Source organism: Trichoplax adhaerens, genomic scaffold (assembly GCF_000150275.1).
Source record: "Trichoplax adhaerens TRIADscaffold_4 genomic scaffold, whole genome shotgun sequence".
In the NCBI taxonomy this organism is placed as follows: Eukaryota; Metazoa; Placozoa; class Uniplacotomia; order Trichoplacea; family Trichoplacidae; genus Trichoplax; species Trichoplax adhaerens.
The window spans coordinates 2,853,555-2,877,944 of NW_002060946.1; the positions used below are offsets into that span (position 1 = coordinate 2,853,555).

Consider the following 24,390-nt stretch of genomic DNA (forward strand, 5'->3'; position numbering starts at 1 on the left):
CATTTCGTCTAATGGCGGACTGGTCAGATAATATATATATATACAGTATGTAAGGAGCTGGCACTTTCATAAAGTTCGTTTTATTTTTAGCCTAATTTCCGTATACGGAAAAGGTGCGCTCAGCCACGATAACATTTATGATTGTAGTCATTTCAGCTAATTACAGTAGGAACATGAAGTACAACAGCACCAGAAGTAATTCTGTCACGTTATTTTGCTTAATTTTAATAGTCAGGTAGTGGATTGCAAACCTATGTTATAAATCCGTTTACCGCAGTACAAAGGTAAAAAAAAAAGAAAACTTTATTAGTTTTAGCTTTAAGGTAAACGTCATTTTTTCCATTTACAGCAACTCTATCTTTTCCCTTACTATGACGTCATAACCAGTAGTCAAGCGCTGTAACAACTTGAGTCCGTCAATACACTCACTGTATGTAGAGCCCTAGAGACATTTGCCACTAAATATACAGTATACTATTATTCAGAATGTAGCCATAGGGAGTACTCGTTCTTGTTCTTCACTGTGCTGTGTGTCTATGCCTAGAATACATTAGTAAACAGCAGCCTTATTTCATTGACTATTATTTTACGATTAATAATCATTGTTATCCTTCAATTAGCTACTAATAGTGCTAGACTCTAGTCAATTAAGCTACAAGCTGTCATCATGCGTATTACCTACATGTACGCTGTATTCGATACTGTTATTGGACCGTACGGTTGGTGGATGCGGACAGCGCAGTCGACAGACATGATTAACTTTTCATCTTTATTCAATGTCGGCAAAGGACTGACGTAATATGTCGTATAATGGAATAGATGTTTGGGCTATTATTATTATTATTATTGAAAACTTTATAATCAGTCTTGTACAGAGTGTACAAGGCACCTTAATTCAGTTTTTCTTGTTCAGAATATCTCTTCAATTAAGGAAGGCTGAACAGACGTGAAAATATGCCGCGCAAGCAGATAAATAATACTCGATTTGAACAGCAGTAAAATCACAAGAACCAAGATTGTAAAGATTGTAAGCGAGATTGTAATCGATAATTTTCAATAGTTTGCTTGTTTAATGTATTGATGATAAGATTGAATACACACGGCTGATATAAGATAACGGTGGATCCAAATGATCTTAATGTTGATCAACTTGAATAAGCGAGAGAACTTTTCTCGCTTTTACACCATTCAATTTACGGGTTGAATGATCTAACTAGAGTACAGCAGTGGAATATCAATTTGTTGTGCGTGCATATCCTGTACAAGCTAATATGCCGACTGTTCATGAAAAATGAATTGGCTAAACGACCGGCAAAGCAGCCTGTAGTGGCTAATTATTCCTCTTTTAATTTTAAGTTGAAGAAACCCGTTAATTAACATGGAATAATAACAACGTGTCGTGGATGATGTCATAGTCTCATTTAGGATAGTGGTTAGGGATGAAATGAATTGTTATTACTCGATCATCATTTTCATCTATCTCAAAACACTTATTTATACCAGTCCTCGTTATGTACTTATGGCTGACTATGACTACCGGATCCGGCCACAATAATAACTGTGATAGTCTCATTTAGGATAGTCCTTAGGGTGAACTAAATTGTTATCTACGTGTATATCATCATCTTAAAACGTTTGTTTACCCCCTACCTCATTATATAGTTATGACTGACTATAGCTATTAACACCGGATCTGGCAACAATAATTTTTAACCTGCACTAAACTCGGTCAGAAATCAACGACTCTGTATCTAGAAAGTATTGCACTGACGGTATATCATGTGAATCCCGTTTTGAAACAACATGACTTGGTACACTAATACGATATGATAGTAAATTATATCGGCTTTCACACTTCTTGGCTACCGTAACAGTTCTGTACTGAATGCAGAAATGTGTGAGCTCTAATTGGGATTATTTCTAGGAAACTGAGACCCAATCTTAAGAAATCATGGCCGAAGATAATAGTCTTAATCTATCATAGGACAGGATACTTTATTTTCATACTTGATATTTGTAGTTACAAGTTTTGACAAAAGTATGGGGTCTTCTTCAACTAGGAATATTTCGCTAGCATGATGTATCAGTCATGCCATATTCGTAGTACTGGGGCATTTGCTGAGTGTGTTAAAAAGTCGTAACATGCTCCAACTATTAGTCATAGTTTATAAAGCCTTTACTCGAAGGATTCTTTCCTATATTTAACCTTTACATAGGCTACAAGTTTATTCCTTCTAACCACTTCTGTTCCATTAGTAATATATTTTAGTTGCTATCGTTCCCAAATTGGCACAAGGGGCCAAGTTAATCTCTAACGCCAGACATTACGCGATATTGTAATAAAGCAATAAATCTAACTAAAGCTTTCAACTGTATCTACCAAATTTCACGTAACATAGACATCACATTCCATTTTTTAGGTACATCCGAAAATGCGCGTTATTACTCTTTTATTATTGTTTGCACTCATTGTCAATGTAGTGTACGCAGCTACTTTAAAAGATAGCTATGCTCATATTGCGACATTAGATGATAAAGGAAAGTACGTCATGTATTGGACTATGGACGATAAACTGAAGGTTATGCATGTCGCTATTACGGTCCAAACTACTGGATGGATCGGCTTTGGAATTTCTCCTTATACTGGTAGAATGCCAGGATCAGATACTGTCATCGGTTGGGTGGATAACCAAGGGAAAACCTACTTGCAGGTAAAAATAGTGACAACTTAACATCATAACTTAAATTTCAAGTCAAGTAACTCAATATTTAGAGATTCACTAATTGGTTTAAACTACTAAGTGTACAAAACATTTATATATACTTTAGTTACTATTCGTTTGCTATTTTAATGTATAAACCATAATTTTTATATCAAAATTATTACTATCGAACTTGGATTACAGGATAGATATGCTACTGGTCATGTCGTTCCAACTTTGGATACTCAACAAGATTATACTTTGATAAGTGGTGAAGAAGCTAATGGAATGACTATATTAAAATTTAAAAGAAAATACAATACTAGCGATAGTAGAGATTTACCGCTTGAAGTATGTTGTGAAGCATCATATTAGAATTATTGCTCGCAGAATTTATAAAATAAAATAGAGACAATAATTAAATCCCAATACTATCATATCCGCATATTACTTTTACCTTATAATATTTTATATTTGGAGCCTTGGTTTACGGTCGTGGGCGTTTAATCTTAGTAGATATATACGACGGATCAGTTACGTCTTTACGGCTAATTTGGCGTCAAAGTAGTAATAGAGATAGTCATGCTAATATACTGATTATATAAGTATTTGATCTATTTAAACGAAATATGGTATAGGGTGGTACCACAAGATTGATCTGGTCTTACCATAGTTCCGATCCTTCGTCACCGGAAGTCTACACAAAACATGAATACCAAGGAACTCGTAGCTTAAACCTTTTCAATACTCTTCCTGAAAAGGATAAACCACCAATGCCTAATGATACGAAGACCTTTGATGTCTTAGCAAAAAATGTAAGTGCTTTATAGTGTTTTCAATGTCTACGCTAGATTAATACGAGTAATAGGCAGAATGATTGCACAGTTTAATGCCAATTTATAAATTCTATAAAATTAATTAATTGCAATTCTTTATAGCTATATGTAAAATACAATGCATTTGTTACGTTAACGCTTATTTCAGTAAATCTGTAATACTTTTCTTATCAGAATAAAAAAAGACGCCTTTATTCATTGTTAGGTAACCATTCCTGCAGCAGCTACCACTTACTGGTGCACGGCTCTAAAGTTGCCTGAAGTCAATGGCACAGCACATGTAATTAGGGTAAGAAACGATCATAGTATTTTATATCAATTGAAAACATAGGTTCATTAATGAATATTACTTTTAATTCTAGTGTTAAAGAATGAGGTCTTTAGATGTAGTATATAATAATATCCTGAAATTAGCTATTCTGCGTGACTCTATTTAAGTGAATAAATGTAATGGTACTTGTTTTTATGGATGATACTAACAATTCCATTTCACCATTAAATTTATCAGTTGACACCAAAAATACAAAAAGGTAACGAAGGCCTAGTTCATCATATTCTTATTTACGATTGCACCTTTGAAGAGCACCTCCATGGAACAAGTGAGGATTGTGACTCAGCTAACATGCCTGAAGGTTTGGGAGATTGCCGTGGAGCAACTTTACTCGCTGCTTGGGCCGTGGGCGGTGAGGTAAAGTATTAGATTATTCAGGAATATTTTTGTGTGCTATTTTAACTAATAAAATGTCTCTCACTAATGTCGCTGGAAATAAAGCCATGCAGAAGGAGCGGTTATTAGAATTTACTAACGGTCATTAAATATGTAACTCCTGTAACTAGGATACATCCCTTCCTGCTCATGTTGGACTGCCATTAGGGGGGCTATACGGAACTAAATATGTCTTAATGGAAACGCATTATGATAATCCCAATTTACTGTCAGGTTAAGAACCTTTACTATCGCGTTTATTCGTACTACCATTTACGAGATACAATCTTAGCTGAAATTCTAACTGATTGAATTTTATATGTTTTAGGGGTAGTCGACGCATCTGGCATGACCTTTTATTATACTCATCAAAAACGGCAATATGACGCCGGTATTCTTGAAGTTGGAAGATCTGTAGGCCCTTTTCAAATGATACCTGAAGGATTAAAGACGTGGCAGACCATTGGATATTGTTCGGAAGATTGCACTCGAAGGGTATGTAATAACATCTTACTATTATTATATCACGCCTTTAATTAGTGTACTACTGGTATGTAATGAAAATCAGTATAGAATTTCATTAGTTCAAAATCAGATCTCATTTCGAAGAATTGTATAGTCGTTTCGGGTTCGCCAATAACGTACACATTCAGTTATTACTGATTTAAAGTTATCACTTATTGTTTAAATGTTTTTCCTACGCTAAATATATAGAATCTGCCCGCTGCCGGTATTAATGTCCTGGGCGGAATGCTCCATACCCATTTAGCAGGTTAATATTGATTCTATGCTGTCTAACAAGATCGTATAGTGATACATACATTTATATCGGTATGATGTATACTCATATTCTCGAGTTCCGATTATATTTTGTGGGTTCATAAATTTTTGGCTGTGGTAGGTCGAACCTTAACGGTCAAACATTACCGTGACGGTAAAGAACTTGCAAATCTAGCGCATAATCCACATTATGATTTTAATTATCAAGATCTTATGTTTTATAAGCAGGAAATAAAAATCATGCCGGTAACTGTTATTTATTATTAGTTTATTTTATTTTATGATGCAGCTACCGACTACGGAATTAATTTAGGAAGTTTTCTTAATATGCCAATTGTATAGGGCGATCAGTTGACCACGATTTGCGGTTATAACACTGAGGGAAGGAAGAAAGTTACTGTTGTAAGTTAACGCTAAAATTATATACTATTGAGATTCATTATACTTCGCTTAAAAATTAATGTTCTTACAGAATCTCGAAATGAGCTTGATGCAATATAGAAAGTATTTATGTGACTCAAATATATATCTATCAGTTAATACATATAGAAAAGATGATCTAAGTACAATTGTGTAATATGGTAAAAATTTCAATACACGTCTTTATTTTTATGATGATAATGGAAAGGGGGGAATCGGTACGAAAGATGAAATGTGCCTCGGATTTTTTCTTTATTATCCAAAACAAGAAATGTCTGTGTGTCTATCTTATGAGAATTATCTTCATATGGTCCCTTATATAAATGCGCTAAGAGCGTAAGTTCCATAACGTTCTCTGTTTTTATGCTACTGGAATCTTAAGTCAGTTATTTTTTCTATCATTATTAACATCGACATTAGTTTACATATGATATACACCGAAAAGAAATGTTTCTAACTGTTTTAAAAGAAACTGGTCGTAACTTGCTTTACTTTAACATTTGCTTACATGCCTTCTAATAGAGCTGGTCAAACAGCGCCATATAATGACTATCCTTCGAAGCCACCATATCTGTGGAACATTTTGAATAATATGACTATCGGGCACGGGAAGCTATTACATACGTTTCATGATCTGATGAAAAATATACAACCGTATCAGTATTGTGCTGCTCGAGATCATAAACTAATGCAGGAGGTAAGCTATCACTGTATGTAAAATGTTTATCTACAACAGCAGTGATAGCCAGTAAGATGACGATCTATAACAAATTGTAGCATTTCTGAACATGATAAAGGCTCAATAAAAGCGTTTAAACATTTACTAATATTAATACTACTTGCACTTTAGAAAGAAACCATGCCGATTAAGAAATTCATAAGAACTTTGCCTCAAATGGAAATAGCGAATGATGCTAGAAGTATCAGCTATTCAGTTCTTCTAATAATATTTGTATCAGCTGTAATTGACTTGCTTATAAGATCGTAATACTGAATAGCATGGCGATAAATTATCTATGCATTAAGTTATACGGAAAACCAACCATGCATATGATATATAAACTATTTCATGTCATTAATCCGCCAAGCAATTTAATGGATTTGAATACCATGTAGACTTTCAGACTCTGAGTAAATAAGTAGTATAATTTAAATAACCTTATTGGCAACGGCGGATTTTGACTATTCCTATTACTAAGAAAGGTGGCCATTACACCCACCTACATTAGTCTATGTAATGATATTGATTTCGGATTTCTAGTCGATTTCCAATTTCAAATAACCTTTCACTCTTATTTTTTAACCTCAACAAGTATCAGTAGTGTTGGTTGTAATTTAATCCTAAGTTCTAAACTATAATGCAACTAAACATCAATAACTATATTAGATGATAGCGCTATAATAAAATGATATTACAAATTGATACATAATTTTCGGGTGTAATTTTTTTCTATATTGCTAACTAGCTATTTGACATTTTATTATTTTAGAAACCCTTATAGCTAGTGCATGTCATTTATACAATATTTACTGCATCAGCTAATATACCTAAGTAGAGCATATTATCGATGTACATTACTCTATAGCATTAAGTAATACAAGAAAGTCCTAAAGTGATGCATACAATTTATTAAGCTATTCGATTGCTATCTGATATTTTGAAAACGATAGTGTCACAAAACAGCTTTGCAACAAGATAACGTAATATACGATCAATAAGTCAATTCCTTGAACCACGTATCAAGGAACGATATCTGCACTATCACAAACACTTTTGCTCTACTAGCAGACTACACAAAGACTTAAACGCCTCGTATTTTACGTTAAACACTAATTTGGACAATTCTTCTTTATTTCACGATATACTGCATTTATATACTATTCCTCAATAGTTCATGAGTCATAGTTAATACAATTAACATTAGAATTATTTACTGAATTAGATATTAATTTTAGCTACTGCTCCCTTAATGCAGACAACAGTATTTACGAACATAGACATGTAATGACTAATACAGAATAGTCAGATTACGATACGTCCTATCACGGAACATTTCCATGATAATTTACAGTCTACCATAAGTAAATTACAATCACAATGATTCGAACTGTAAGTAGATGATTTGCATTACCTATTATAACTATTAATTTCAGTATGTGTATAAGTGTCACTGTCATAAAAAGTCAGTGCTATATTAAAACACAGTATATCCAAATTAGAAGTTAACTAAATAAGGATAGTCTAACAGAATTATCCTAACATAGTTATTTCTACTGTAATACAGTATTTAATACTGTAACAACATAATATATTCACATCAAACTAATTATTATTCGTAATAAAAAGACTTTGGGTACCGATAGTATTTATACGTAGAATCATACGAAAGATTTCATTTCCGGAGAACTTTACAGGTTCCTTTCTAGTCAATGCTTTAGGGTTTACCACTTTACACTATCGCGCTGAGAGCTCTAATATACTGTAGAGGGATCTTGACTCTGCAACAAGCACCTACTAGGAAATGTAGCCCCTGCTGGCTATAATGTAACTAAGACTATGTGGTGTGACTGATTGCTACGAAGCTGTATGACATTTAATTGCCAATAGCAAGTGGGTTATATTTGAGTTCTCATTGAATAAATAGCATAGTCATTCATCAACATTTAAATGCTACTTTCGGATCATACTACGGTTCTGTGTGAACTATTCGTATTGTAGTAGCATACTAATCTGTATTTTCATATAGATTCATGAATGTATCTCATTCTTGTTGTTCAATCATCTGAATAATCACATGATAAAAGCAAATGTGACCTTTGTCATATTTAGATATCTGTAATAGCCTGGTAGTATGATGAAACACCTTGCTTTCGACACTTATATGGCTCTGGATTTAATAAACAATCAATATTTTATGATACTGGATAAGCGTTAATGTAGTAGAATTAGGATTGTTTAAATTCAGTCTCATTATAGATCGTTTTATCTTGAATAATAGTTGTCATAGTAGTTATATAATACTTCTAGTGACATCACTAGAAAACATCTATGGAACCGCCTGAATCAGGCGAAAGAGTATAAACCATCCAAATTTAATCACGTTACAGGGCTATCGTCTAGCAGTCGAACTAAAATAAGAAAATTTGAACTACTTGGTAAGCTTTGATTTAGTTTCTTAATTATTGCAATTGTAATTATTAATACTTAATACCTTAAAAAAATGTTAAGGTAAGGAGTATTAAAATTCTATTAAAAATTCGATTACATTTTGGATATCCATTCCAGCCTAAAGATGGTATCAATAGTGATTAAAATGAAGAATGGTTGTTCCATAAAATATGAAGTTATAAGTCATTACAAATTATTACTGTTTTTCGTAGTTTGCTAATAAAATTAAAGAAAATATGACTTCATTTTCAACAAAGGTTAAAAGATAGGTGCGATAGTAAACCTTAAAAATGAGGAATTACGGTGCTGCGATAGTCATTTTCACACCCTATACTCTAAATAATTAGTACAAAAATCTCCAGATAGGCCTACCTCGTTGAAGATAATAATTTAATTTTTAACCTATTACCAGTAAATGCTACCATTAGAATCAGTATTATATCTAGCTAATATTATAATTATTGCTGTTATAGTATCTTATTTAGCGTCTAAGGCACGTATTGAATTCAATACATTAATTGTTCTAATTTACTTTCTTGAAGCTGACTTCTAGCGAAAAAAATGCGTTATATCGTGGTCATTCTTTACTTGACCTTTACTGCCGCTCTAGCTTCTACTGCTGGCTTAAAAGAAAGTTACCGACACTTTGCTTACTTAGATGAAAATGAAAAGTTTCAAATGTATTGGACTGCAAATGATACTTTGCAAATGATTGATATCGCTATTGCAGTTCAGACTACAGGCTGGGTCGGTTTTGGATTCTCTCCTTATACCGGTAGAATGCCAGGCTCAGATGTAGTCATTGGTTGGGTTGATAATCAAGGAAAAATCTATTTACAAGTGCGTTAGCTAGAATGAACTGCTATTGTGTTTTATTATGTACTTATCTACATGAAGTACATAATTCATAAAAGTCTGTTATGACTAGTATAACTGTCAATCTTTTCATTCTATACATAATTGCGTCGTAGAATTTAGTAAAATATTTTATTAATTAAATGGATATGCTTAATAAATTATTGATCTCATGTAAAAGGATAGATTTGCGACTGGTCATACCGTTCCGGAATTAGATACACAGCAAGACTATACTTTATTCGGCGGTGAAGAGACTAATGGCATGACTATACTAAAATTTAAAAGGAAATATGTAACTGGAGATAGTAAAGATTTAGCGATCGAGGTATACAAAGTAATATTTAATATCGATCACAATTTTTGTTCTTGATATAGAAAGAATTTACTGTTTATCTTTCAATAAGCAGACAAGAATAGTGAAAATATACAAATTTTTTGTTATTAAGACTAAGTTAAATTAGATAGTCTACGTATCTAAATTCTGTATGTTACTTTCTACCAAATGAAGCTTTAAGTTATAACACATGCTAGAGATGCGAAGTAATAAGTCTAATATGATTATCGAATTGGAAGGCGTTATGAAATGGACTACTTAAAGTTAATTTACATATTTTATGATTATTAATTAGGATGGTACAACTAAACTAATCTGGTCTTATCATACTGCTGATCCAACAGCACCCAATGTCTTTACCAAGCATGAATTTCAAGGGACACGAAGCATTAATTTATTCAATAGAATTCCAGAATTCGATAAACCACCTTTGCCTAGTGATGTCCAATACGTTGATGTCTTAGCAAAAAATGTATGCCGGGTTCTCGATAATAAATTGTATATTTATATTTTTAACATTTTAATATAAGCTTGATAGATAATTTATAATCGTTCGCGATTTTATTATTTGGTAAATGATAGCTATAGACACGCTGAGCTCATTATAATGGTCTTTTTTCGTTAGATAACAATTCCAGCTCAGCATACAGTTTACTGGTGTACTGCTATCAAATTGCCAGAACTTAATAACACTGGTCATATCATTAAGGTAAGTTCTAATTCAAGTAAAAAGATCTTTAGAGTGAATAATTACTTTTACCTTTGTGGATTTGAAATAGTCTGAACTATACAATATTATTACATTATAACGTAGATCGCACCTAAATTGGTAAAAGGAAATGAAGCTCTCGTTCATCATATTTTGATCTACGATTGCATCTTTGAAGATCATTTTCATGGTGCTAGTCATGATTGTGACTCACGAAATATGCCATATGGTTTAAGGCGATGTCGAGGGGCAACAGTAATTGGAGCATGGGCTGTTGGTGGTGAGGTAAGCTATTTTTACAACACTTTAGATGGAGCAAAGCTACTATAGCTCTATTCATATTTCAGTTTAAAATATAATAGTCCCATGATTATGTTAAATTGGTTAGGAATTCCAAATCACTACGCGATAGACGGGTGCTTTCATTTGTTTCATTCCTATTTTTCTGAACTATTGATTTCCTATGTAACAAAAATCGTAGTAGGAATGCTTTATGCTTAGAAGCTTATAGCACATGTAATCAATTTCGATTAAAATTACATTTAGCCATTTTCTCTTCCCGCTCATGTTGGCTTACCCATTGGAGGATCATATGGTAGCAGATATGTTGTTATGGAAACACATTATGACAATCCTAATTTGTACTCAGGTTGTAGGGATTATAATATGCTCTTGAAGGATTTTATTCAATCATCGAGCATGTCTGAATTTGATTGAGATGTAACCTATGACGTGAAGTAGAATTAAAGCTATTATTATATCTTGATTTGCGATGACAGGAATTAAAGATTCGTCCGGAATGAGATTTTATTATACCTCTCAGAAGCGTCAGTATGATGCTGGTATGCTGCAAATTGGTCAATCGGTTAATCCATTCCATATGATTCCTGAAGGTCAAAAGACTTGGCAATCAGCTGGATACTGTCCAAGCTATTGCACTCAAAGGGTACTGTACAAACTATAGTAATAGTGAAATTAAGCAAGCTTGAATTCTAGCGGTAGAGTAATAATTTAATTTTTTTTAATTTGTGAAAAAAAGATTTAAAATCAAATTTACCATCATATCTTTTGCTTAAAAAGTTTATTTCTCTGATTAGACCTTTTTTTTTAGCAAATTACCATTAACTTTTATGTAGATTTATGACCATTAGTACTGATATCAATAATTTTATGTTTACAAATATTAGAATCTCCCAGCAACCGGTATCAATATCATAGGATCAATATTGCATACCCATCTAGTTGGTAAGACGATAGCTATTCGTACCTGATATTTTGGACACTAAGGTTCTTTATGTAACTATTAACCAACACTATGTTTTATAGGTAGATCACTACAAGTTAAACATCATCGCCAAAAAAAGGAACTACCTTTCCTAGCTCATAATCCTCATTATGATTTCAATTATCAAGACATCATGTTCTTAAAGAAGGAAAGAAAAGTATTACCGGTGAGGAAATGGCTGTAAATGCACGTCTGTCGGACGTACCAGTAGCTATTCTGTTTATAAATGATAGCTTATGTTACTGATGAATTGACAAGGCTGGTTAACGGTTATGTATTAAAATCTTAATGGCAATTAATCGTATTAGGGAGATCAAATGACTCTGATATGCGGCTACGACACTTCTAATAGATCCAAAATCACAGTTGTAAGTCACAAATTTTTCATTTTAATAGCGCAGGATTTTTGCTATTAAGAAATCAATTTGCGTCATACTTGCATCTCTGCTTACGCTGTACCTATAGCGAAGCAATTTGTTTACGTAAAAGTTTCAACAATAGAGCAACACCAATTGTCTAATTTTAACTGTATTAGATCACAGAACGAAATTTAATTTCTAATATCTATTAAAAATAGGATTAGTATCGTTATATAAACTTGATAGTGCTTGTCAATGATGTTATTGATTGAATTTAGGGTGGAATTAGTACCAGAAACGAAATGTGCTTGGCATATTTCTTGTACTATCCGATACAAGAATTATCTGCTTGTATGTCCTACATTCCCTACGCATCATTTCTACCGTTTTTGAATTCATTAAGGGCGTAAGTACGAGATTTAAATGCGTATTATTGGGATTTAGATGAAGATATTGCAAAGTACATTACAGGTCAATCAGCTCATAATTCTTTTACAGCTACGCTTTGTAGTATATTTCATCCACATGTAATAGTCATTGTTAGATCAGAAGTGATATTAGCAGTTATCGTCTACTTCTTGTGCGATATTCTTGTATCTACAGACCCTTACCAGAAGCCGTTGCCTTACTTTTAGAAATATCGACACAGCATCAAAAACTGATAATACACTTTAATTAATTAAAAATAAGCATGTTTTTCATAAGCTGACAAGTTTAAATTTTAGAAGATAGACTTTTGCGCTTTTAAACTGTATGTGAAAACTAGAATGTCATTATGTGTACAATTGATTGGAATAAAAAAGTTATAAATATTTCAATCTTTGCTAGAACTGGTCGAATACCACCTTATAATGACTATCCCAGCAAGGCACCTTATGTATGGAATGTTCTTGAAAATGCAACGTTTGGCCAAGGCAAATACTTATCCACGTATCGCAAATTGGAAAATGAACTTCCAATAAACCATTGGTGTGCAGCTCGGGGTCGAAGGCTGTTGCAAGAGGTAAGGAGATGAAAACAATTTCACCAAGTTCTGCAATTATCACCACCGTTAATTGTCCTAAATTACGGCATCGATTACATCTCATTATTTGTTTTCTTTCTTAAATATCCGCAGAAATCTCGTATGGAAATAAAGGATTTTGTTAAAACTAAAATCAATATGCCGACTACTAGTGGAGCGAGCCAAATTACATTTCTTAAGGCAATCCCTTTGATCGCAATGGTCTTGGCTTGTTACATGGCTTAGTATTTGCACTACTACAATTCCTAACTTAAATAACAGCGTACCTATATCACAACACAACCATACGATTACTTTATCTCTTAAATGTTCTACTGCATCGGCTCAAGCCTTTAACAAGGAATTATTATTTACATTCAATGTATGATCGTTCTTTTATTTATATCAAAACAGTACACGCGTAGATCTGATAGATTCTATCGTCATAGATTATTCTTCATCTAAATCTGGGATACATTTATCATTCATTAATGTGCATTAGCGACTAGGATTATATTCTACCTCATTTCATAGGGTGCCTAGGTATTTAATATATTGGTTTTAATATTGAGGTTATCGGCATCTGAGTAGATACAATTAGATATGTTTACTTGAGTATTTATAAAAATTTTAAATTAGGTATGTAGTAAAATGCTGGTTGAACTAGTTAGTGCAAGTTACAAGTAAATATGGAATAAAGTCATAATCTTTGCTATTATTGAATGGTAATAATAGCTCTGTTATGCAAATATTCAAAACTACTTTGAGTTTTATATTTGATCAAAAGCATCATTATAATCGCAATCGCATTTGCGTAATAGAATAATGTAAGCGACAAACGTTTTTCTAAATATTTTAATGAACACAATTTAATTAAATTTCTCTAAGTATTTATATCGCAGTATAAAATTAAAGTACTACACATGCTCTTGTAATAGTAATCATGTAATGATATTGCGGAATGACAAAGGTAAACAGTACTTCAAGAGTCCAAAGTTAGGCACAGTTTTCCTGCGCATACTATCAATCCTTGCGACACTTATTAATTCGTTCATCCTTAAATGCTTTACAAAAGCTTATTATTTTTACGATGATAGAAGTGAAATTTTCGATCGCAACATCATTTAAAATTTAGCCTTCTGTTACTTAGGATATTTTTTACGAGATGTAAGACGGAGTATTGCACTTTAAATGAACATAAATATTTAACGTTAATATGTAATTGTCGAAATCTATTTATTCAAAACTGCTTTATCCGTGCTTAAGAAAACTGGCGGAGGTGATAGTTTTGCTAGGGTACTAGCAGTTAATTTTTGGTTTGATATCATTGCTAGCTTTCGCGGCATGTAAAGAATAGTAAGATGAACTTTTGCCTGTGTTTCATATATACATAGTTCTAATAGCTAGTAAGACCCTCCGTTCGTGATAGTTCGCATACTTGTTTACTGAGTAAAATGTTTCAGTATAATCACTGACCTCTTATAAGCAAAGTGGCCAAATAAAACCCATTCTTCTACTAGGAGTAACAACATAGAAAATGTTTAATACTTTTTATACATAATACATTTAATAACCATTCATAACCTAGAAATTTTCTCTGACCGTCTCAAATTATGTTCCGCTTGTAAATTATACTCGCCCTAATGGTAACGGAGCCGTTTCTAGGAGAGCTATCAATGACTTTACTAGGGATCGTATACCATGATGTTTAACAACTACACAGTCAATTTCTAGGCTATTGAACTAGTTATCCCTCGGAAGTATCAACAATAGCAATATTAATGAGTTAAAGTAAGTGAGAGCAATTTTCTTTTAAGCTTTTAGCGTAATTATTATACTACCATAAAAAAATATGTGTACTAGAGACTTTGAGTGAATAGTTATGGTATAGACGCTGATAAACAAATTTTTGTTGCGAATTTGAGGTGATTAAGTAATAATGGAATCTTTAAGATTTAAGAGAATATACGTAGATCAAATTTAAACAACGTTTATAAACCTTAAAAGCACGACTATTACATCGATCACGAACTAATCTTGTGGGTAACGACTTGTTATTGTTAGTGACGATCAGAAGTGGCGATGCTAAGTTTCTGTAAACAGCAAATCTTTATTTTAAATTATTCTTAGCGATAATCAAAACTTCTTTAGTTACAGATTAAACTTATTGTATGTGGTTGATTAGTACAGATAAAATAGATATATAGATCAATATATGCTATACTGATAGTAAACGTTATTCAACTTCATATTGTTCGTCTATCGCAGAGCAAGAGGGATGCAAGTCATAAAATGTAGTAAAATAATATAGCTCATTATACCAAAGCGTACAAATGAGAATATTGCCAGTAAAATAATCAAGCTACTTTATTCAAATTTTAGCATACCAATCTACGTGCAATTATTTTAATTCTAGTTCAATTTTCCACTGATGCACCAGTAAATAATATAATTCATCAGATTAAATAATAAAAATTGATTTAACCAGATTACTCTATCGAATCGAATTATAATTATATTATATGCATTGCATTGATTGCATGGAATTCATCGATTTCATGTGACCTTTACACCAATCTACAATAGCACCCTCGTGTTTTTGCAGCCATTGTATATTTCTGTGAATACTATTCAGGACACCATTTTTATGTCTGATTAAATCAGGGTGTTTATCGAAAAACGTTGTCATCTAAATCATGAAGAAGAATTATGAAATATCTATACTGACCATAACGAACGAATGATTCTTGATTTTAATAAGTACCACTGAAAAAGTGACAGTGGACCTGGACTTGTAGCATTCCAAAAATTAAAACTAAACCATTAATTCAGCTACATCATATCTAATCTAGTTGATCTGTTTCAATCGGATAGTAGGGCAGTATATATATACTTCATTTAATACTTAAAATAAATTTAAATGATACTAAAATAGGTCAAAAAACTAGAACAAGTATGCGCTAAATATCCTTTAGTAACTTTCTTAATGATTATTTTCGAGAAGAACTTATATGTACCATACTGCATCATCAGTACTATTTGTAATTAATAATTTTAAATGGATTTACTTTACGAATTACATGCAATATATTTAGAACAAAATCTTAGTAGCAACCTTAATTTTCTGAAGAAATAGTAAATTAATTTGATAACATCATAATCAAGTAGTTAAAAGTGGCCATAATAATTCCCCTTAAATAATCATGAAGTATATGGGGACTAATAGTTAGCTATCTTCACTAAGCAAACGACATTACAATATGAATGTGTAATTCGACACTACAATAATTATAATTGAGCGTTTTCTGTGGTATATAAGCAAAATTAATTACGCAAGGAGTATTTAGAATAGAATCTATACTCGTAATAAAATTGGATGTAATTTTATCTTTATGGCTCACCTCCATATATTTCATTTTATTGTCAAATCGCTTGACGGAATTGTGAACTAGTCGTCCAAGTGTTGATAAGGAGCCGGTACTTTTATATCTAAATCGGAAAGATGGAGTGAGTAAAATTTAATTGTTTTTGCCTAGTCTGCTTTCAACGGATAAATCTGGGTGTACTAGCCATTTATGACAAGGATTTACTACTAATCTTCACAACCATTTAAGAAAATTTTATTATCAGACCTTATTATGCGATGTATAATTAAAGATAATAAGCTGAAACTGGAGATTTAAACCGCAATCTGGATTAGTTTGGCCTTACTTACATGGAATAGAAAGTTTGGAAATCTCTCTTGAGGAATTCCCATGGAAGAAGCTTTCCAACTGATGTTGCAGCAACATTATCAAATACCATCTCTTTCTCGGAAGAAGACATTAATTTATCGTGCAATGCTTTATGAAGATACCTAGATTTCATTTAAAATTAATAATAATGCAAACGGAATATAGTTATACCATCATAGGAATGTCAAGTATCATTAGCGATTACGAACTAGAATTTAAAGCTTTATTTCATCAATCTAATGACAATGGATACTTTTACGAACTTGAATATTAAGATTACAGGTATTCCATGTGTTACTATTAAAGCACACCGAATATAAGCTACCCTATAGTTTCTATTACTAGTTTGATGGAAGCTACAGTCCTTTCTCTATCATATAAGTCTATTAATACTATTAATCATTATGATACTGACGTATTTAATAGCCATGGTTTTTGAGCTTGAGCTAATGCTTTGATGATGTCACGACGAATGAGAACACGGTGGGTAACATTTAATTTATTCCATAAATGATTGAAAGCCTTAGGTCCCATCGTGGCCACACCTGCTGCGTAAGTAGTATATCGAAGGGAAGGAGGAATTCTGGTATTAAGTAGAAAGTATCAATCTGTTACGATGGAGCCGTTCTAACTTTAATTCTATCTAAAATCGTGAATTACGGATGAGCAGTTTCGTTCATCATCCAATCCATGAACAGCTTTGTTGCATTCATTTCGCAGCAGTGATCGCCGAGACGGCAAGCAATTTCCATTACTGATACTCTTAGTAACCTAAAAGAAATAAATATGATTTATCAATTAGCGCATTTCAAGATATTTCTTAAAATTTTAACCTATCAGTCTTATTCTAACATCACAGTAAAGAATTGGCTAAAACTATATTCTATAAAAACTAATTCCAGTCAATTAACTGAAGCATCAATTTTATGGTATTCTACTACCATACCTTTCCAAATGACTACCAGTATCTTGGAATCGTAATCTTCTTACTGTAGGATGTAATAATTGCTTGTAGTAATGCTTAATAATCAGAATCATAAAAGTTAGGTGTAGATGGTGCATACAGCATCATAATTTGATCCAAAGGGAAAAGTATATATTTACCAAAAAATGACCAAAACTCATCCTACTTTCAAGGCGATCAACTATTGGCTGTAATTTTTCTATTGCCGTATACCATGGTAAGAAATGAGTTTCGTTGACAAGATATTCTGTCAAAGCAAGACCGGTGCCAAATTTAATTCTTTCTGACCTAGTTTATCGAGAAAAATAATGATATTAGTGATATGGATAGAATTATGCTTAAAAGTCACCCATTTACTATGAAGTACAATAATCCTCTAGCATTTTCATAATTATGGCAAAAACAAGTACATAATATGAGCATTTAATTTCTTACTCAGCAAATGTCATTCCATCGTTGATTAGATTAGATCTATCTCTCTTGGTTAAACTCTAATGAAATAAAACGAATAATAAATTATCATATTAATGAACAGTATACTTATTTAAGACTTCAATATCAGTAAATATATGGTTATGCAGATTGCCTTAGTGGTGCCATGCTATCAACTGAATTATTTCTTGCAGATATTATCAGTGTACAATCTAAGAATTTTATATCGTATAGTAATTACTCCTCACTTAATATTATCTAGTATGATTAATATCGCCGTAATAGCGGTATATTGGATTGCTTCACATTTTGGCTGCTGCATTTATCGTAAAATGATGTTTCAGTACTTACGAAAATATTAATATAAATATTCGTAGCTCAAGGAACTACTCACAGTAAGTAAGGTCATGATTATATTAGCAGTTTTAGTCTTTCAGAGCTCAATATTTCCTTAGAACATTATTTTTTATCTAAGAATCTAAATTTTACTTCGAAGATGGATGAATGATTATAATTGTCGAAACTTCTGCAAAAATTCAATAGATAAATTGCTTTGCCATCCATTTTAATTGAAAGCTGTGACAACTACCTTGTTATGAGTTTCTTAATATAGGTGCAGCTTTCCATAATAGCTACTGCCCTACCGTACATGTGTTATAATCTTGAAACATAATCACTCAATAAAATGTCTAATCAATCAGTGTATGTAGCTTAAATATTTAAATAATATGGAAATTCTAATTTTTAGTCGTCGGTTTCGGACTTACACCGGGATTTCTTTTCATGGCTTCAGCTAGGCTTTTCCAGTTCTCTTCAGGATAGTTTACTCTGAAAAATCCATATGATTTCGTGTTAGCCTTAATCCACGCTCCTTGGGGCCAGTCAAAAGTCGTTTCGGCTAAAAATATGCCATAGAATGAGTTTAATTATTCACATCAGTAATATTTTCAAATGATAGAATACTCTATAGAAATCTATGCGCTTTACTCTTTCATTTTAATTTCTGAAAGCTAAGAAAATAATCTAATAAAATTACCATCATTCATTTGAATTAGCTTATAGTGATTTTTAGATACGTTATTGCTCGAAAACCAGTTCATTGGGATTGTCCATTTATATCTGCAGTTAGAGTTAAATAGGCAAATTAATATCTTATCATTCCTATACCATAATATCTAGCAGTACTAATCTAATCATAACGACATTTAAAATAAATAGCGACGTATTAACCACAGGAAACGAATACCGTTGACGATCTGCTAAAGTAAAAATGGTGAGCTCTTAGCTCTCGATAAAGTTCAGGAAACGTGTTTAATTTACCTTAACAATATTAATTTTATTAGTTCCCTACAGTAATGTATTAGTATGACTTTCTCAATGTCATATTTGTTGCTTTTTCTATGCTTTAACGAAGCTAATGATTAAAATACTATTAACGTATATTTAAACCGAGACTGTTAAAACTCCTTGCCTGCTCATTTCGGGCGTTATTGTTTTGACGATGCGTTCGCTATTTAAAATACCCTTAAACTTTTTATGCCTTGCTATTAATCACTAGTGCTAAAATTTTACGCTTATTAATATCGAAACCATTATAATAAGACAAAACTACTACTGTTGTATTTGATTCTGTTGATCGCTGAATATAAATTCTATATTTAGAACCAACTTCATCATGCCACACATTTACACACTGCCTTTTGCTAAATCATGATGAATACGCATTTAGCAGCTTATCAGAATTGTGCCAGAGTAAATGTTAGGATTGTAATTTGTATTTCTGTATTCATTTAGCAAGTAAATATAAGTAGTAAACTGATCAAAGTTCTTACCCATATGGCGAAGTATGTGGCGAAACCGGATTTTCACTATTAGGATCTAAGGTGCCATTTGTTAAATAACGTTGTTGAGTAAATATCCCTTTACTAGCATCCGTTGGATGGCGTTTAATGGTAACAATAGGATGACCCATTTGCTTAATCCAGGTATTGGCAATATCTGTAATTGTAGTGCCATCGCCGACTGTCTAATATTTTAAAAAATTATACTTGCTTCCGTTATAATATCGCATAATAACGATAATATTAAGATAGGCAGTGTATGGGACTAAAAATGAATTTCAAACGGAACTAAGAAGCACAATAAAATAGACGAGCTTAATAGCTATTGGCTTACTTCTTCCATGGCTTTCCATAGGTCACTTGGACTTGATTCTTTCCACTGTCTTCGGCTGACATATAACTGAAATAAAATATGTCAATTTCACAAGGGATTTTAAACTTCAGTTCTCTTTAGTGGTAAGTTAGAACAATTTCCCATATTAACATCTTATCCTTACTTTAATACTGTTTTCATAATTTTTATCTCCAATCATATTTCTGAACATGCGTAATACACTGCCTCCCTATTTAATTGCATAAACAAATTTGTAAGAGAGTTTATTTAAATAAATATCGAACACATTAAAACTGATAACAGCTAGATGGATCAAAGAAAATAATATAAATGAATTAATAGGTCATGTATATCCTGATATCAGGCTAACTGCAATTGCAGATTGTTTTATTCGAAATTCATTTTATAACTTAGCGGCAGATATATTCTCTAGTCTCATACAGTGAACACTAAATTCTAGCAAGCTAAAATGACCAGTAATAGAACTGATTATCGTATAATTTAAAGGCATCACGACTAATTGCATAAATTTAAAGATTTTCACAGCCTTAAAAGATAACCCAGTGCTTTTTCAAACAGCTCTGAAAAGTTTGCAGGATATCACTTTGCAAAATCGTATACTATCCGATCGTATAACAGATATACTTACAAGTCGATTAAAGTTGCATACTCCAGCTGTATAAGTAAATAAACCAGCGTAAATTTAGCTATATTATTCGCTAACAGAATAGAAATGAGAAGCAGGAAAATAGAAATTGTTCAGATGCATGAAAAGCACCATCAGATTTTTATGCACTCATTTTTTATAAAAGCCGTAAGGGGCTGTTATGGTACTACGTTGCCTAAATTATAGAGTTTAAGAAAGTATTGTTGCTGACAGTATTTTAGTATTATAGTATAGGAAATACAGGATTTGTTGTACTTATGGCTGTAAGAATTAATATCCTACAGTAAATCAATATTACTCTTGCTTTATTCGAAAAATGAAAGCTAAGAACGTTATTTGTAATGTGATACAGCTATAAGCTAATAAGGCTTTGTGATTACGTACCTAATTTAGATAAGATTATTCTTTATAAATAAGTTTATCTTTTTATCTAATTTCATCATTAAGTGTGTCTGGTATTTCTTTGTAAAGATAAACGGTTCTTTATGAGTGTATTTATTGGTTTAAATCAGTTGATTTAGAGCGAGAACAGTGAGTAGTGAGTTAACTGAATAAAGCTGTTTTGTAGTTTATAGTACAGTGTGTCTACTGGATGTGAGCCTTTTAGAAGGGTAGTTCTTAGGCGTTATAGTAGCAGTACCATATTCTTACTAGATCTTTCAACAGATTAGGGTAGTAATCTGTAAAAGCAACTCAAAGTAAGTGCTTTACGTTAGACTGGTAAACTTGTCAGGAAGTAGTTCGTGACAGGGGCAAAAATCACTTATTTGATGTTTTAGATAAATATAGTTTTTCTACTTATATGTATATATATATCACTACTATCTAAACGACATGATTAGTATTAATGTAAACGCTGTCATTGATTTTTAATATTTACCTTATTGTACGCAACCGGGCTGTAGTAACTAAGCAAGTAAGCATTATTTGGGAAAAAGTTTACTTCCATTGGATGAGATGACTTGGATGCGTCGATAGCTAATCCAGTTTGAAGTTCACGAACTACAAATAAATCCATCTGAAAATAAAGAAATACGAATACAAAGCAATTAGAGCACATAAATATTTCTATCTGCTTAAGAAGGGCTATAAAATTTATTCTATTAATATTAGCTATACCAATTCCCATGATGGTTCAAATTGACTTGATCCAATGTATTCGTAAAATGATGCAAATCCCTCATTAAGCCAGACATTACTCCACCAATGAAAGGTAACTAAGTTACCAAACCACTAGTTTTATTGCAGATGTATCAGTAACATAAATTAAAATTAAAGAGTTGTTTAGTGATAAATATAATGATATACGTCCATTCTGTAGATAGAAATAAGTATATTCATAATAACTCTCTGAAATGGATAATAAGCACTGAATTAAATTGTTTTACTACAGTTACGAGCAAATCTTTTGTTAGGTATTACACTAAGCAACATAATACTTTTATTATAAATCCAACATTTTAAAAACAATAATCATTTCTAGTTCATAAATTTTTAGCTAGATTGCTAATTACTACATGATTAAAAAGCTAATGCTGCCTAGCAAAAAAATAAAAGTACCTACTACTGTATTATTTATTACATCTTTCAGCTAGACTGCGGCACTCTTTAAGTAAATAAAAGTAACTACTACTGTATTATTTATTACATCTTTTAGTTAGACTGCGGCATCCTTTAAGCGAATACTATAATTTGATGTAAAATTGTTACAATTCTGCTTCACACTATCTAAATTTTAACACCATAGAACATTGTAATTTAAGACGCACAAGAGTATTTAGTAGATTGAAATGAGCTCGTATGGTGCTAATATTTGGTGTAGGGTACAGTACATAATAAAACTACAATAAGCTACCGAACTTGATCAATTAAAACAATATTAAGTATTTAAACAATTAATAGCAATTTAATGGATAAGATATCGATCAATTAAGCACTAAATCTTGTAGGATAGATTAAGTTGAGCTATTAAAGTAGAAATCAGGTTACGTTGAAGACTATCTACAAATTTTTCTAAACCAAATCCTACCAACGTCAGGAGAGTAAAAACTCCTCTAGATGTTATCTAAACCATCTTGCAAGAAGTTCTAGAGCTATAGAAGCATAGATTCAAAGTCGACCAAGCCGAATAACATACCATATGAGCTAATTCATGACTTATAATTCGTGCGATTCGCTCTCGATAGTAAACAGTATCTTCAGCAGGATTAAATAGCAGTACACGTTGCAGATAGACAATTAATCCCCAATTTTCCATAGCGCTAAAAGGAAAGTTATCGATAGCAATCATGTCTACAATAGATATATAAATTACAGCATAAGTTTAATGAACCTGTTTAACATTCATCTTGTTAAAGTCCTTGAATTACATGTAGATACGAGTACTCGTATTAATCGAAGATAGACTTTATTATACAATTCGTAAAGTCAGCTATAATTCTTGTCAAAGTATTCTGAAATAATTTATGGCTAATTGAAGACTAAAGTAAATTGAATTTATACCTAATTTCGGCAGAGAGTATGGTTGACCGATTAATTGTTCGAAATAATTGGTTATATTAATACCAGCCTGCAACGCATAATGACCGTATTGAACGACTTCTTTATCAGCATAAATTCTCACCTAAATTTTAAACGGGAATAGAAACTTGCAAATTAATTGATAATGTTTTACAATCCTGCTTTTAAAGCAAAAATTATTTCGCTTCTTAAACCATAAGAGCGTTTCATTGGCTGTAAATTTATCACTTGATTTCAATAATATTCTCTTCTAATTAGTTAAGTATCGTATGCATTAAAAATAAGTACCATCATAACTTAGCTCTAATTACAAACTAACCAAGCAAAAATCAACGATCATGATATGGAGTAGCATAAATTGGCTATAAATACCTTACGCAATACTTAAATATTACTGGCCTTACCGGTGTTCCCCTATTAGTTTTCCCTTCAATATAACCATATTTACTGACAACCATGGCCAATAAGTAGGCGCTCATTTTCACAGTATCTATAAAGCAATCAAAATTAACAACTCATTCCATAGGTTTAGTGAATAAATGAATCCCAATACAAAAAAATATCGTCTTGTCCTCGTTGCTTTTTCTAGAAAAACTTACTTTGGAATTGATGGATAGTTTTGCCATTTCCTAGGACGCTATGACTTATGTTTGGCGTATTGAATAACGGGAAATAATCACTTGGAACAGTTATACTACCGCTATAATTTGCTTTGATAGCTGGCTCATCGTGTAATG

At 32.1% G+C, this 24,390-nt stretch overlaps 4 protein-coding genes across 4 annotated transcripts; 2 read left to right on the forward strand and 2 right to left on the reverse strand.

Moving 5' to 3' along the window:
* Positions 1 to 667: 667 nt before the first annotated feature.
* TRIADDRAFT_55464 (uncharacterized protein) lies at positions 668 to 6,726 on the forward strand (the record flags this gene model as incomplete). The annotated part of the gene is made up of 14 exons (XM_002111400.1): positions 668 to 719; positions 2,482 to 2,711; positions 2,907 to 3,053; positions 3,341 to 3,517; positions 3,744 to 3,827; positions 4,047 to 4,226; positions 4,376 to 4,478; positions 4,573 to 4,739; positions 4,959 to 5,016; positions 5,146 to 5,270; positions 5,367 to 5,426; positions 5,653 to 5,780; positions 5,967 to 6,141; positions 6,706 to 6,726. The coding sequence occupies 14 exons, from the start codon at positions 668 to 670 to the stop codon at positions 6,724 to 6,726; spliced, it is 1,707 nt and encodes a 568-aa protein (XP_002111436.1).
* A 2,448-nt stretch (positions 6,727 to 9,174) lies between these two features.
* On the forward strand, positions 9,175 to 13,848 carry TRIADDRAFT_63840 (uncharacterized protein; the record flags this gene model as incomplete). The annotated part of the gene is made up of 13 exons (XM_002111401.1): positions 9,175 to 9,453; positions 9,650 to 9,796; positions 10,101 to 10,277; positions 10,431 to 10,514; positions 10,620 to 10,799; positions 11,061 to 11,163; positions 11,294 to 11,460; positions 11,702 to 11,759; positions 11,841 to 11,965; positions 12,108 to 12,167; positions 12,437 to 12,564; positions 12,987 to 13,161; positions 13,801 to 13,848. The coding sequence occupies 13 exons, from the start codon at positions 9,175 to 9,177 to the stop codon at positions 13,846 to 13,848; spliced, it is 1,731 nt and encodes a 576-aa protein (XP_002111437.1).
* A 1,831-nt stretch (positions 13,849 to 15,679) lies between these two features.
* TRIADDRAFT_55466 (uncharacterized protein) lies at positions 15,680 to 17,429 on the reverse strand (the record flags this gene model as incomplete). Its single annotated transcript, XM_002111908.1, has 4 exons — positions 15,680 to 15,850; positions 16,563 to 16,650; positions 16,877 to 17,017; positions 17,311 to 17,429. The coding sequence occupies 4 exons, from the start codon at positions 17,427 to 17,429 to the stop codon at positions 15,680 to 15,682; spliced, it is 519 nt and encodes a 172-aa protein (XP_002111944.1).
* A 4,563-nt stretch (positions 17,430 to 21,992) lies between these two features.
* TRIADDRAFT_24600 (uncharacterized protein) lies at positions 21,993 to 24,150 on the reverse strand (the record flags this gene model as incomplete). Its single annotated transcript, XM_002111909.1, has 5 exons — positions 21,993 to 22,151; positions 22,253 to 22,366; positions 23,271 to 23,425; positions 23,636 to 23,756; positions 24,058 to 24,150. Coding segments are annotated over 5 exons (642 nt in total), but the record flags the coding sequence as incomplete, so codon positions are not given.
* Positions 24,151 to 24,390: the final 240 nt, after the last annotated feature.